This window comes from Ailuropoda melanoleuca, chromosome 15 (genome assembly GCF_002007445.2).
Source record: "Ailuropoda melanoleuca isolate Jingjing chromosome 15, ASM200744v2, whole genome shotgun sequence".
Lineage (NCBI taxonomy): Eukaryota > Metazoa > Chordata > Mammalia > Carnivora > Ursidae > Ailuropoda > Ailuropoda melanoleuca.
In genome coordinates this window covers 30,968,820-30,983,413 of record NC_048232.1, presented here as the reverse complement: position 1 = coordinate 30,983,413, position 14,594 = coordinate 30,968,820, and the positions used below count along the sequence as shown (strand labels likewise).

The 14,594-nt window shown below is 39.0% G+C and overlaps 1 protein-coding gene across 9 annotated transcripts in view; it reads right to left on the bottom strand.

Annotated features, from left to right (window-relative positions):
- Positions 1-11,169, bottom strand: part of CREM (cAMP responsive element modulator) — a 70,611-nt gene extending 59,442 nt beyond the window's left edge. The window contains exons 1-2 of one of the 9 annotated variants that reach the window (XM_034644518.1): positions 10,872-11,169; positions 2,292-2,392 (exon numbers count right to left, since the gene is read on the bottom strand). In XM_034644518.1, coding sequence (XP_034500409.1) covers positions 2,292-2,335 — 44 coding nt within the window. In that variant the 5' untranslated portion in view covers positions 2,336-2,392; positions 10,872-11,169. Of the gene's footprint in view, positions 1-2,291; positions 2,393-10,462; positions 10,762-10,871 lie in introns of those variants that run through there. The other 8 variants (XM_034644520.1, XM_034644516.1, XM_034644519.1 and 5 more) reach the window with 8 other exon arrangements.
- Positions 11,170-14,594: the final 3,425 nt, after the last annotated feature.

The following is a 14,594-nucleotide window of genomic DNA, read 5'->3' as shown; positions in this document are numbered from 1 at the left end:
TCAGCAGGAGATAGAGGACTCAGAATTCAGTGTAAATGAGATATATATATATATATATATATATATATATAACACTAACACCTGTAAATCAGCCTGTTAGTCCAGACAGAATTCATTGATAAAGCATAAGAGAAAATTCCATTATAATCCTTCATTGTTCACTATGTATCTTATAGTTAAAACTGAAGAGATGTATCCAAGAATATGTTCCCCAAAATCTCACTTTCTATATCAAATGTTAAACACAGTCGTACTAAAGTTAATAATCTATAAATTAATTGAGCAATATTTTAATCTTAAATAATAACCCTTCTTAGAAAGACCAATTAGGAATCATCAGTTATCAAATATTTAAAAATAAAGACATATAAGATGAAGCAATAAAAAACTAAAACAAAAACAAAAAGTCCATGAAGCACTATAAACTAACAGCAAGCAAAATACTGGCAAATATTTGGTTCCACAATTCTAAAAAACAGATAAAGATTGCTAAAAAGGGCATATTTAAAGTTATAAAAGAGTAACAGTAGTAGCAATACTCTTTTCATATGAAGGTTAAATATTTCCCCTGAAATCTTTTTTATATTATTTAGCAAACCATTTTCTTCTTTGACAGAAAAATAAATGCTATCCCAGTATGTTCTAAATATATTAGGATTCAGTTTAATAAAATGTTAAGATAGCTATGTTTTAATATAACAGGATCCACGCATTAGCACAACTTTCAAAGACTTCTAGGTTGAACTACTTTTAGAGGGGTAGAACTGTATTTGTTTGCTTACTCTGTTATTTTCTAGAACTTTTTTTTAATAAAGATTTTATTTATTTATTTGACAGAGACAGCCAGCGAGAGAGGGAACACAAGCAGGGGGAGTGGGAGAGGAAGAAGCAGGCTCCCAGCAGAGGAGCCTGATGTGGGGCTCGATCCCATAACGCTGGGATCACGCCCTGAGCCGAAGGCAGACGCTTAACTGCTGTGCCACCCAGGTGCCTCCTGTTTTCTAGAACTTTAATAGAACATCTACATCATACTGCAATAACTCCTCAAAACACTGAAGTACAACAGTACAGTACTGTTCATACAACACAGTAGGAAGACAACCCATTACATACCTTTAAGAAATAAACATGAAGTAATATGTTCATAAAATTATATTTACAATTATAGAAATACTGAGGCACAATGACCAAAGTTATTTAGGCATCTCTATGTGTCAAGAACATATAAGATATACAAGTAGAAGAAAAAATGAAAAGAAAAAGGGAAGGGGAGCCTGGGTGGCTCAGTCGTTGGGCATCTGCCTTCGGCTCAGGGAGTGATCTCGGCATTATGGGATCGAGCCCCGCATCAGGCTCCTCTGCTGAGAGCCTGCTTCTTTCTCTCCCACTCCCCCTGCTTGTATTCCCTCTCTCGCTGGCTATCTCTCTCTGTCAAATAAATAAATAAAATCTTAAAAAAAAAAAAAAAAGGAAAAGGGAAAACATTTTGAAGGAATGCCATCATTGGTACCTAGGAAAGTGTTCTTAAAAGATGAGAGAAAACAAAGAGAAAGGGACATACAGGCCAAATCTATCTAAATGAAAGATAAGACAAAGGCAGTTTCCTAATTATAATTAAAGTGTTCAATGAACTAACAAAGTTCTAAAATCTTAGTTGTATCCCATTTGCAAAGACAAACTACACTGCAAAGCAACTATATTTACCCTTGTAAAATTTTAAAAATAGAATACAGCTGCAAAAGGAAAAATTATTAGTTGTTTCTAGTCTTTATTTATAAATAGTTTTACAAAAAAGTCCTAGAAAATTTATTTTCTTTTTAAAGCTAGATCTCTGAATGTCTCTGAAAGTAGCCAAAAGAAAACTTGAAAAATTCTATACAGATTTTTATAAAAAATTGATAAGGACATTGTTCTGTTTTACATTAGGAACAAGCATAGCTTAAAGGCAAGGAAGGAAGAAAACAAAAACTCTGTCCATATCCTTATGTATGGGCTCCTTTCTAAATGAAAAGGCCAGCATGCAACACAAGCTGAATGCAAATGTCCACTTCTCCCCTCCACTGCCTCACATGGTACAGGGTAGAAGATGAACACTTTAGTGGAATGGCTGACCACTTTGGTACATTTTGTCATATTTTTTTTAGTATCATATATACACATATACACATATATATGCATTTATGTATACATGTCTACATTTATATATATATTTCATTCACTTATCCATTAGTTTAACTTTTAACTCTCTAAGCAGAACTTTCAAAAGAACAGGAAAACTTATATCCACCTACCTTAGATTTGTCTTAATATATTTTTTCCTGCCACATTTGCTCATTATTAAGACATTTGTAATCAATGCTTTGTTCCTTCTCTGTTTTCTTCTTTATTTATCCTGCAGTGAAAATGACAGTTGAATTGGGAGATCACAAATTTTATTTAAAAAAAAAAACTCTCCAAAAAAAATAAATAAAATCTCTCAAAACTACACCAGAAGAATACCCCCCAGAATACCCTAACTTCTATAAAACTGAAAAAACAGACCAGAAAGCTGAAAACTCTGTATTTTTTTTCAATCTTACTTCTTTGCAATTTTCTTATCTTCTCGGAAAGAAAATTCAAAAACTTATATTTATCAGGTTATTTCCTAATAAAGAGAAAGCAGTGCTGTCTGAATCATTTAATATACACTACATACTGCTCACAGTATCAGCTCTATTTTAAAATAATAATCACTTAATAAATGGAGTGAATTTATCATTTTCTTAAATTTCATTCTACTACAACAAATTTGTCAACCATTTTTTATTTATCTTAAATTCAAAATTGGCTTTGGTCAAAGAATTTTAACTCCAAACGAAATATTAACAGTTCCTTTAAAATCTCCTCCAATAGTCTACAGTCCACATAAAAAGCTGTTTTAGATACTCTAGCAATTAAACTCCATTTTTTTTTACTAAAATCTGTTTAAAATATATATTTGACAAACTGAATGAAGTAAAATTGGCAAAGAAAAAAGACAAAGGAACTGGGAGCCCTTAATTTACTGTAGAGATGGAAAGGACAAATGTGCGCAGCCCTAAGTGTCTTCTAAGCATCTTTGCCAGCAGTGGTGGTACTTAGCCACAGACATACTGCTTTCAGGGTTTCCTCCTAAGTGGCCCCTCTAAAATCGTGTCTTACCACCCTAGTCATTTTAAAACTGAGCCAGCAGGTTTGCTTAAGGGCTCTAGGACAATGGTTATTGCTACCATCTGTCCCCTATCTCCCAACATAGGGACAACAGGAGATGGTAGGACACTTGAACCAGGCTACCTACAACATGAACAAAAAGCAAGCATGGTGCCATTCCTTTGGATTAAACCTTATTCTGTTATATTCTACTGGTGTTTTACATTGGGACATCTAATCTTCCATAAAAATTGCATAGCCTAGAGGGCAGGGACCAGCAGGAAGAGACATAATAAAATGTCCCCACTCTCCAGGAGATTGCCATTTAATGAAGGAGACAGATATTTAAACAAAGAACATTGATAATATTTTTTGAATAATGATGATCATGGCTCCACATAAAAAGAGTAGTAACTGCTAATTTCTATATTTCTATTGGAAATACCATTTTCTCTGTTTAATTTTTGAATGAGTAATAATTCTTACGGTCCAGAATTCAAAAAGTAGCAAAAGGTATGCACCAAAGTCCAGGAACAGCTACCCACTTGCTCTTCTCAGAGGCAATCAGCATTGAAGAAAGTACCAGCTTCCAGCCACAACAACAAGATGTCAAAAGGGAAAGCAACTAGTCTCATACCAGAATAACGACCATCAGACAAAACTGATTCTGACTCAGGCTTATCAAAGAATGACTGCAACCCATATACTCTCTAAGAAGTCATCACAATTGACTGCCTGCTTGCCAAATCTAAAAGAATGCTTTCTAGTCCCTACCTACCTTACATACCTACAGCATTTCCTACTCCCTAAATTTTCTGCTGCTTGAACTCTTTGGAACACCTTGTTCATGCTTTTCTTTCAAATTATCCAGTCCTTTGTCCTCAGTCTTCTTTGCCCACTTCTTAAAGGCTGGTATTCCCAGGCTTCCCGTCACAAAAATCTCCCCACGCTGGCTCCCTAGGTTACTTCGTCCTCACTTGATCAGTCTCAGATTTCATCTGCAGTCTAGACTTCTCTCTCCTGGGCTCCAGCCCACAAGCATCTGCCTATTAGATATCTCTTAATGGTTTCCTCACAGATCCTCAAGCCCCAAATGTTCAAATCTAATCTCAAAGCCCTCACTCTCCATCTCTCCTCTTGCTGTACTCTTATCTCAGTGAGTGACATCAACACCAACTCAGCCACCCCATCTGGGAGTTCTCCTCTCCCTTCATTACCCACTTCCATGTCCTCAATTCCTGAGGAGGCAATGTGGTCTAGTGGTAGCAATAGTGTGCGGTATAAAAAGCACTGGCATTGAAGCTGATCTGGGTATTACCCTGCCCTGAGTTCTATTGCTTATTAGCTACATGATCTCAGACAATTATAAAATTTTCCAAGCATTATTTCCTGTCAAATGTAGATCTTTTTGTGAGGAGAAAATGTAATAAACATAAAATGTCTAACTGTGCTTGGAATATATAAGCAAGGACCATTACCTAACTCAGCCTCAATAATTTTATCTTCTGTCTTTTGACTCTCCTCCATTCTCTCCATCATCTCTGACACTGCTTTAGTTCTGAAACTCATTATTTGACATGATTAAAATAATAACTACCTTCCTATAAAGCAATGTGTCTCTCCCTGTAATAACTTCACCTCACTCAACCCTCTCTCAACCCCTCTTAATCTACTCCACTAGACCACAACACTCTATTCGAAATGCAAATCCAAACATGCTATTTATTTCCGTATTCAAAATCCACCAATAGACTCCTTGCCTTAATAAATAGCAAAGTTCTGAGCACTACAGTTTGAGGTACTTGGTAGAGGCTTAATAAAGTTTATTGTAATTTTGAGGTATACCAATCCTCTCCATTACATTACTTTTCCAGGTTCAAAATTACCTTGTATAGATTTGTAAAGCAAGAGATGACATTTTACTAAAGTATAAACTGTGCATACTTTGAAAAACTCAACTGCTTTTTATACTATTGATCTCATCCCAAATCTGGTTTTAATGTCCTAGAACATGCTACTCTTTGGCAGATAAGGACTGACTTAGGGTCCCCCACTCCCACATACACAAACACCTGAATGGTTAAGAGCTCAAATGTCCTGATATGCTCTCATACTGAGCTTATTATGATATTCTATTTAGCCTAAAACATACCCCTTGAATTCATCATATTTCATAATACAGTCTGAGGTTTTAATTTTTAAGCTGATCTCCTTATGCCTAAAATCACAAAGGATACTAATGTAATGTCCTGGATACCACCAATTTTCTATAAAAACATCTCTTTTAAGTCCTATCTGTTAAGGAAACTCTCTCTTTTAGAGTGGAAAGGCATATCCTAGATTAGTTTATTATAGGCAAATAAGAGCTTGTACTAAGAGAGGAAAATGAGGTCAAAATTCTTTTGCCTATATGTGAATTTCTGTGCTGTATCTGGAGAAAAGCCATTTATCATACTGGTAAAAATTTTCTATCATATATTAGGTTTGATTACCAAAATCACATGTGGCATTCACCTTATTCTTCATTGTGTGTTATTCTATTCACCCTCTGGCATACAGATACAATTAATTTCATTGCTATCAAGTATCCCTTAATATATATCTCTCTATAATAGGTACTTAAAATACATCGAGTAGGGACACCTGGGTGGCTCAGTTGGTTAAGCGTCTGCCTTCAGGCTCAGGTCATGATCCCAGGGTCCTGGGATCAAGCCCTGCATGGGGCTCCTTGCTCAGCAGGGAGCCTGCTTCTCCCTCTCCCTCTGTCTGCTGCTCCCCCTGCTTATTCTCTCTCTCTGACAAATAAATAAATAAAATCTTAAAAAAAAAGAATCAAACTTCTTGGGCAACTTTACTAGAATATAAAAGCTTGCCTAGCCAACTTCCTCCTCCCCAACCAACTCTCTGTATGAACCAATGTTCTCCATTTCTTCTATAAAACCTACAGTATAGCTAATGCCTACAGTCATTCTCTAGTGTTCCCAAGAGCTTCTGTTTCTAACAGCTGTTAGTCATATTTATCACCTAGCTTGATTATGCCAGTTATACTTACTGTTGTAATTTTGGAATTCTGTTAAATAGCATGTTAAATTATTAAACAGATTAAAAAGATTAAAAAAGAGCTGCTTCTGTGAAAATAAAGTTGACTGCTTTGGAAAGAGAATAAAGACAGGCTAGGCTGCTTTTTTAAAAAATCCTGCTTTGGGGCTAGATATTACAGTTGGAAAGAACTATAAAATGTTGAAGAAATATGACAAATATGTAGAGTTCTTTACAAAGACACTTGCAAAACAACCTAAGTTCTTTCTCTACTTTCAAGAACCCAAAAATAGAAATTGTAAATTATGCATTGAGGTAGTTTTTGCAGGAAGGCGGGAAAAAAACAAAAACAAAAAAACCACCAAAAAAAAATCCCATGTTGCAATTAGTATAGTCAAAATAAAAGGGAAAGAATGTCATGGAAGCGGGAAGAGAGAGACCACAGAAAAGTATATCTATTTCTCTGGTTCTGGAATGATGCAAGGTATTAGTTCCTTGGGAAAGTAGGAGATCTTCACAGGTTAATCATAATTTAAATAACAATAGCGAGTGAGGCTTGAAAGATAAGGGAAGAACAGGAAGTGCATATAGAGCTGGTTCTTTACAGTCACATCAGTGAAAAACTAGAGAGAAGTTAATTCCAAAGAGCCAAATACCTGAAGCTGGCTAGGAATGAGCCTAAGCTTACTACGCATTTTAGGCAAAGGAGATGAGTACAGGAGAAACAAAGTGGGAGAGTAGTGACAGGAAATTATACCACTTTTAAAGTTTTGTAATCATTGTGAAACAAAGTTATAATAACTTTCAAATAACATTCTTTACAATTTTGTGTAAAAACAGAAGTAGCCAGGAACAGTACTTATAAATAATTGACACACTTGCAAATAATGTCTTTAATATTTTAAACATGAATCATACAGAAAATCAGGTGGCTTTCTAATACAGATTCAAGGCCACTCCAATTTAATTGCTTCAGATACCTATTACTTAAGAAATCTTAACTCTTTATAAAATCACCAAAGGATTAACTATTTCAGCATCCCTTTCTAAATTCATTCCCCACCTGGCACCTGCTTTTGGCTATTTCAGTCAAAGAACAGCAAAATTGGCTGGTAAAGAGGAAATGAAAAATAAAATTCAAATAATCATGGCCAATCTCCACCTCTCCAAATACCACCTTCTCCACCACCACCACTTCATGGAAGGAAACAAAATTTAAAATCTTCTGAGGGTTATTTGCTTGACTGGAGTCATTGCTAGGTTTTCCTGTTCAATATTTTATTTCATTACTGAACTTTAAGTACATTTAAAAACACTTATCTACACAAAGTACAACTCTAGTGACTATTAACTAGTAAATCTGGAAAAGAGTAGATAAGACACTTGAATTAGCTAAAGTTCAGAGAAATGAATTTCAACGTTATTATACTTACCTAGATTGGTCCCATTTTGTGTATATGAACAAAACTGCTACTTTTCTAAGTCTAGAAACATGCTTAAATAGGTTAATTTTAACACCTCCATCAATCTTAAAAGGAGTGAAAGCATTCCAACTGTCCATATACAGTGTCACAGGTCTTTATGTATGATTCAGTTTCTCCAATACCTGAGCTGGAAGCTTTCATCATATCAGTGCTAGAATATAAATTCTACTTTAAAACATTTCAAACCAAAAAAATTATTTTTGTGCTATCAATGAAAAAACTTGAGGTTATTTGAGATTATGAACAGAACGGTATGACATGACTTAGGATGGTCTAATTTTAAGTCTGCTGTGTTAAAAAAAAAAAAAAAGCTTTATAAAGATAACTTTGAAAAACCTGGTTTTGGGAAATTCTCAAATTATCAGAATCACACGAGCTCCATTGTTAGGATTTCTCGTGACTTTGATATTTAATTGGTCTGGCTGTATCACTACTGTTCAGAAAATACGCCTGAAGATGCTTCCCACTTTGGGAGAACTGGGTACTTCAAAAGAGCCTCACAAAAGAGCTGCTAGTAAGGTTTTCTATGAGGCAAGTATCCTCCTTTACCAGTGAGACAGTTATTCCAACAGTCCTTAAGCAAAACTCCCACATAACTTACTAGCCTATGTTTTTCCTCAAAACGGTTTTATATACCCCTGGCCAACAATCTCCTCTAACACTCCTGGGAAAGCCAATCAAAAGACGTGCAAGATTAAAAAAAAAAAAAAAAAAAAAAGATGTGCAAGATAGATACTGTACTTTTTAAACTTTGCTGTAACGGAATTATACCAAGACAACTCTAGTTGTCTTCATGAGTAGAATCAAGATAAAATCCCACTAGTGTTATCCTTAAGTTTTCCTTTTCATTCCCCCTTATTCTCTACTGGATATCCTAAAGCATCAGAAAAAGGAAAACCACAAGTGAAAGGATTTACTCTTACAGTGCACTCTTTATTATATAGTTCTCATGATAGAAAGTATTTTTAAAACCTTAATTATTCTTTAAAAGGAAATTAACAAAATGTTTTAAAATGTTTATTTCTACCTGTGTGTGATGGATAAAAACATTTCCCCTGAAATTTTTATGATCTATCTGTATTGATAACATTAAAATTGCATTCAATGTACAATAACTCTTCTCAGAGTTGACTTTTACATATGGAATCTACTAGTTCAATAAAGAAGAAATACTTAACAGAATTCAGCCATTTCAGGCTTATTTCCTTAATGACCAATGTTGACTGCATGTCAAAATATCAGTGGTTCAGCTGTGAAGTGTTTACATTGTTTAGTTTTACTTTTAAAAGTCTATCTAAATGGAACGGGACATTTGAGTGCTTTCCAATGGACTATTACGTCAACAATAAACCTGGCTCAATTTTCTGGCCCAATATTAACTTGCAGAGAATATTAAGTTAGGGAAAGCAGACCAGAAATATATGTACATACTGGTCAAGTTTCAGTTAGGATTCCTTATATGTGTTAATAACCTGAAACTCTTTCCTACTTTTCATGGAATTCTAAAAAAGATTTCCCATTTTAATCATGAAATAACTTGCCTCAGTAGGAAACTAAAGTGGTCTATGGAGTCTAGAGTTTCTTGAATTCATCAGTAGAAGCAAATTTCATTAACCTTCCAGGACAAAGCAAAAACAAAGACTGAAGAGCTCCTCTGTGTTTATACATTCAATGAAAATTTATTCATATACTCTTACAAGATATGTACACAAAACATCACTGTAATTACAACTTCACACTCACCAAAATGATTCAAGGTTGATCAGCAAGTCATTGGGAAAGCATCTGGGTACACTGATCTATTTACAGATTCACACCAAAAATGTTTGTGTAATTATCAACACTTAGGATGACAATGCTTTTAAGTGTTCACTCATTCAGGATCAAACCCATATAAATATCTTTCTAAAAGTTGTATGTGGATCGTAAACAGTTCTTTAAACATTACTTTTTTTAATACTTAGCTTTTATTGGACAAAACACTGTTTACAATTTAACTTCCTTGGGAGAAAAAAAGTTCAAAGATTTAAAAAGTATGAAGGGAAAGCAGCTTGTTATCCAAAACCAGGATCAAGACTAGGAGAAAAACATGGTGCCCAAAGAAAAAAAACAGAGAACATGAAATATTAATGTAATCTAATACAATTTTCATACCGGACCTCTATCGCTGTGCATCAGGGAAGTTGGCTGCACTCTCATCAGCCCGCCAAACTAGGCTTGAAAGAAAGAAATTTTAAGACGTTACATAGCTAAGAGGTTCTGTTAAAAAGGGCTCTCTCAGTTTTAGTCAGACTTTCAGGCCGATCCTCTAAGTCAAAACTGCGGAAAATCTGCTCGTAAGCTGACAGCTGCTTTACTCAGTGCAGTGCAGGAAACCTCTCAGCGATTTTAAAGTTAGGGATCTGGTGTCCGTGAAACAGGCGGAGGATAAAGAATTACGTTGAATAATGTTTCTACTCCCTATTCAACATGTTCTGGGCACCTTGCGAGGTGAGTTCTAAAAAGGCACAAATCAAAAGTAAAGAACAAGAAAAACTGCAATTTCTATCAGCTGTCACGGTTTTGTTCCTTCTTCGAAGCTATTATAAAAGTCTTCGCACTATTTCATCAGCTCTGTCGTGTCTGGGGACTAAAGTGACTCAACACCGGTGTCCCCGACTCATGTTTCGGAGAAATGGGTTAACGCGGATTTCTATCTAAACGGAGTACATAAAATTGAGACAAAGGTGCTACTAATCGCCGGCTGTGGTAAATAAAACCAACGTCCTTACTTCTCGTTTCCTTTTCTTCTCAAAGAGGGAGGACCACACTCATCAGAGCAATAAGGCTTTTTCCGAAAGACTTGTCCAACGTGTACCAAGTTCAAAAGCAGTCGGGGAGGGCTGAGACAACAGAGGAGCCGGCTGCCCGCTGGGGAGAGCTCTGCCACTAACCCGAAGAAATCCCGGAGCGGACCAGGAGACCTGAGCGGCCGCCTCGAGGCCCCGGGACCAGCGCCCCCGGCCGCGCTGCTCCCGCTCTCCCCCGCCGTCCCCTCGGCCCCGGAGCCCCCGCGCCCCCGCCCCGGGACCCCGATGCCCCCGACCCGTCGACCCGGCTCCGCTCCGCCTCCTGCCTCCGCCTCCTGCGCCGCGTCGCCGGCTCCGAGGTCTCTGGGTCCGGGGCCGGCGTGCCACTTACCCGCCGCGATGGGATTTACGTAGCCGACCTCGTCACTGATTACGGACGGGAGGAGGTGGAGACGGCGAGCCCGACCGCCGCTCAGGAGCGGCGCCGCCGCCCAGCAATCCGGCGCCGGCGGCGGCGGCGGCCCCACGTCGCCCACACGTCAGCTCTGATGCGACAGCCGCGGCCTCCCAGCCGAGCCGGGACCAAAAGTAGCGCAGCAGCCGACTGAACCGCGTCCTCGCGCTCCGCCCTCCCCTCCCCCACTCCGCGACTGCCTCCCGGGGGACGCCCGGCGGAAAAAATCCAAGCTCGAACTCTGCCCCCTGCCGGCCGCCAGCGGGAGTGCAGCGCTGACAATCCAACAATTAAATGGAATGGAGGGAGGGGAGGAGGGGGAATGAGAGGCCATAGGGCGGGGCCTAAGTGGTGGGGAGGAGGGGCAAGGCGTGGCCTCAGCGTGGAGAGGAGGAACAGGGCAGGGGGCGGGGCCGGGAGGAGGAACTGGGCTGCGGGGGGAGGAAGATCAGTGGGGCGGCCCGGAAACCGGATGCTGCGCGCGCGCCGGAAGGCTAGTTAGCTGCAAACAAAGTTAACGGCGGTCCGTGGGGCTTCTTCCTCGAGAGGTCGCTTATTCTCTAGACTGCCTGCTAGGGCGGCTCCAATCCCAGCTCAGGCTGAGGTCCCCGACCTTTTGGGTCCTTCCGGCCAAAGGCGCATCCTGCGGATCCCCGGGGCTGCCGAGCGGACCCCTGGAGCATCCCCACTCCCGCGCTCCTGCAGCGTCTGCCATCCTGAAAAACGTTTGGAGGACCCGGTATCACCCTCTGGACTTGAGCCTTTAGGGCAGTCCAACCGGCTGTCCTTGTTCATAGCCTACTGCCGCCTCTCCAGGGACTCTGTGCATCAGGGTCGTGGAGAAACAGCGATAGTCTCCACTTGGAGATGTGACAGAGGAAAGGAAGGCTTTTGGTGACAAGCGAAAATCCCTGCCTCTAAAAGAGTAGAGTTTTAATTTTCATCCAGTGGGAACCGAGGGCTTTCCAGTAAGAGGAACGTTTCTGACCCGCTGTACACTAGGAACCCATTTATGCACACTCAGAACCTACTAAATTGTAAGGCTTGAGTAAGCCCTCCCACAGGGAGGCTTTGTAGCCTAAAGATTAGCCTCTTTACGTTCAGGAAAAACGAATTTGAACAATGATTACCACCCAACTTTATAGTACTCAGGAATGTGTCATGCAGGAAACCAATGCGAAGGACACCACTTGAAAAGTTGCTGAAAAAAATAAAAACATATCAACGTAGTGCAGGTAGAGAAGGGGAGCTTTGTGAATTATTAGAATCCCTGTAGAGTGGGAGAAAATTCTGAACTCTCTTCAGTCCCTGATTTTGGCCAACCCGAACGACTTCCGGCTATAACTTAGTACACTAGCAGAGGTAAGAGAATAAACATCTGGTAAGTTCAGTTCCCCCTTTGACATAAGCAGAATTATGAAGTCCCTCCTTGCAATATAGTAGACGATGCCCATCTCCACTTCTTGTAAATATTAATTTCTTAATGAGGAACATTAACAAGTTAACAAAATTAGATTTTTAAAAAACAACCAAGTCCTTTTCCTGTATGTGGTTAGACAAGGCTAGCAAAGAATATTTGTACGTAAATAATACAGCTCATTTTAGCTCAGGGGAAAAGGGGTCATTAGAAGGGAAGAGAATAAAAAAGGATTATCAAACACTCAAAATCTTACCATTCACTGTGGTCAAGGTTGACCAGTGCAAGATGAATAGATTTTTAGCTGCAAGAATGGAATGGAAATTGTGATCATCCGCCTTCGCGAAAGCATTGTACTCCACCTACTTGTTTGTTGCTAAATTTCTTTAACAAAGTACACATTCTTTACATAGATAAAATCTATTAGATATGGGGCACCTGGGTGGCACAGAGGTTAAGCGGCTGCCTTCGGCTCAGGGCATGATCATAGCGTTCTGGGATCGAGCCCCACATCAGGCTCCTCCGCTATGAGCCTGCTTCTTCCTCTCCCACTCCCCCTGCTTGTGTTCCCTCTCTCGCTGGCTGTCTCTATCTCTGTCAAATAAATAAATAAAATCTTTAAAAAAATCTATTAGATAAAGGACTTAAGATGTAAGTGGTAAATCAACAGACACTAAGATGTAAATATCAAATCCCATTTGAGAGTAGGGGAAGAGTACCTGGGATCCGAAGAGAAAGGGCAGACATAGCAGCAGGAAAGGTACATGCAATCTCCTATTGCTGCTATGACAAATTACCACAAATTTAGTTACTTAACACATATTTATTATCTGACAGTCCTATAGGCCAAAAGTCTAATACACATCACATGGGACTAAAATCAAGGGGTTGTCGGCTCCAGGGAAGAGTCCATTTCCTTACATTTTTCATCTTCTAGAGGCCAACCACATTCCTTGGTTGATGGCCCTTTTCCTCCGTCTTCAAAGCCAGCAGCGCTTGGTTGAGTCTTTCTCATGCTGCCATCTCTATGATTCTGTCTCTCACTTCCCTCTTTTACTTATTAGAAACTTGTGATTACATTGGGCCCACTCTGATAATCCAGGATAATCTTCTCATCAGCTGATTAGCAACCTTAATTCTATCTGTAACCTTAATGTCTCTTTGCCATGTAATCTGACATATTCATAGGTTACAGGGATTAGGATGTGGATATCTCTGGGGGTGGGGACATCATGCTGCCTACTCATAGTAAAGGATTCTAAAATAAACTTGAGCTCTGAGGACAAATCACCTGCCTCTCGGGGGTATCCCTTGCAAATAATTCAAACATTTGATTAGAATGCCAGTAACTGATTTTTCACTTTCTCATTACCTATGATAGAGATAGAAAATTTTAAAATGGGTTATCAGGGATAACGAGTAGGTTAGGAAGGCATAAATTTTTTAAATGGAAAGAATAATAGTACCTACTCCTTAGCATTGTTAGAAAGATTAAATAAAGTATCTACCATAAAGTATGTGCTCAATAAAAAAGCTAGCCAAAATGGATGATGGGTATTAAGGAGGGCACTTGTGATGAGCACTGGGCGTTATATGTAAACGATGAATCACTAAATTCTACGCCTGAAACCAATTTTACCATATATGTTAGCTAACTAGAATTTTAAAAAACCCTTGAAACAGGTGGGAAAGCTAGCTATTTTTAAATTGGTCCAGTGTCCAGGTTTTTGGGTTTCTCATCTAGGCAATATTTCTCTGTTGAAGAGGGACAAGTAGAGCACCTACTTTCCTGAGAAAATAGAGGCTATCAGTCACACCATATACTCTCCCTTCACATCAGTGTATCTTAAATCATCCCTCCCTTTATGGGTCAGGAGGAACACCTTCCTCCTTTCCTTTCTAAATCCAGTTGTAACATAGGTGTCATTTCTTTCCCATATCAGATCAGGCTCAATTGTCAGCTATCTTGTACTTTTCTTCTCTTTCTTCCTCTTGCCTCCTTGTCCTCTCCCTCCAAATGTATTCATATCTCACCTCTACTTGAAAACCTGACACTGCTTCTCCCAGTAGGAAGGCGACAGAGTTGCCAGCTCTACGGTGCACATTCATATTACATTTTTTGCCCATATGTATGTTGTTCCATCTCTTGCCATCTCTCACTATCAGACTTCTCAAGAAAGAAGACACTTGCTATATTTACTTCCTCACCACCTACTCATTTCTTATTTCCTGGCTATCTGATT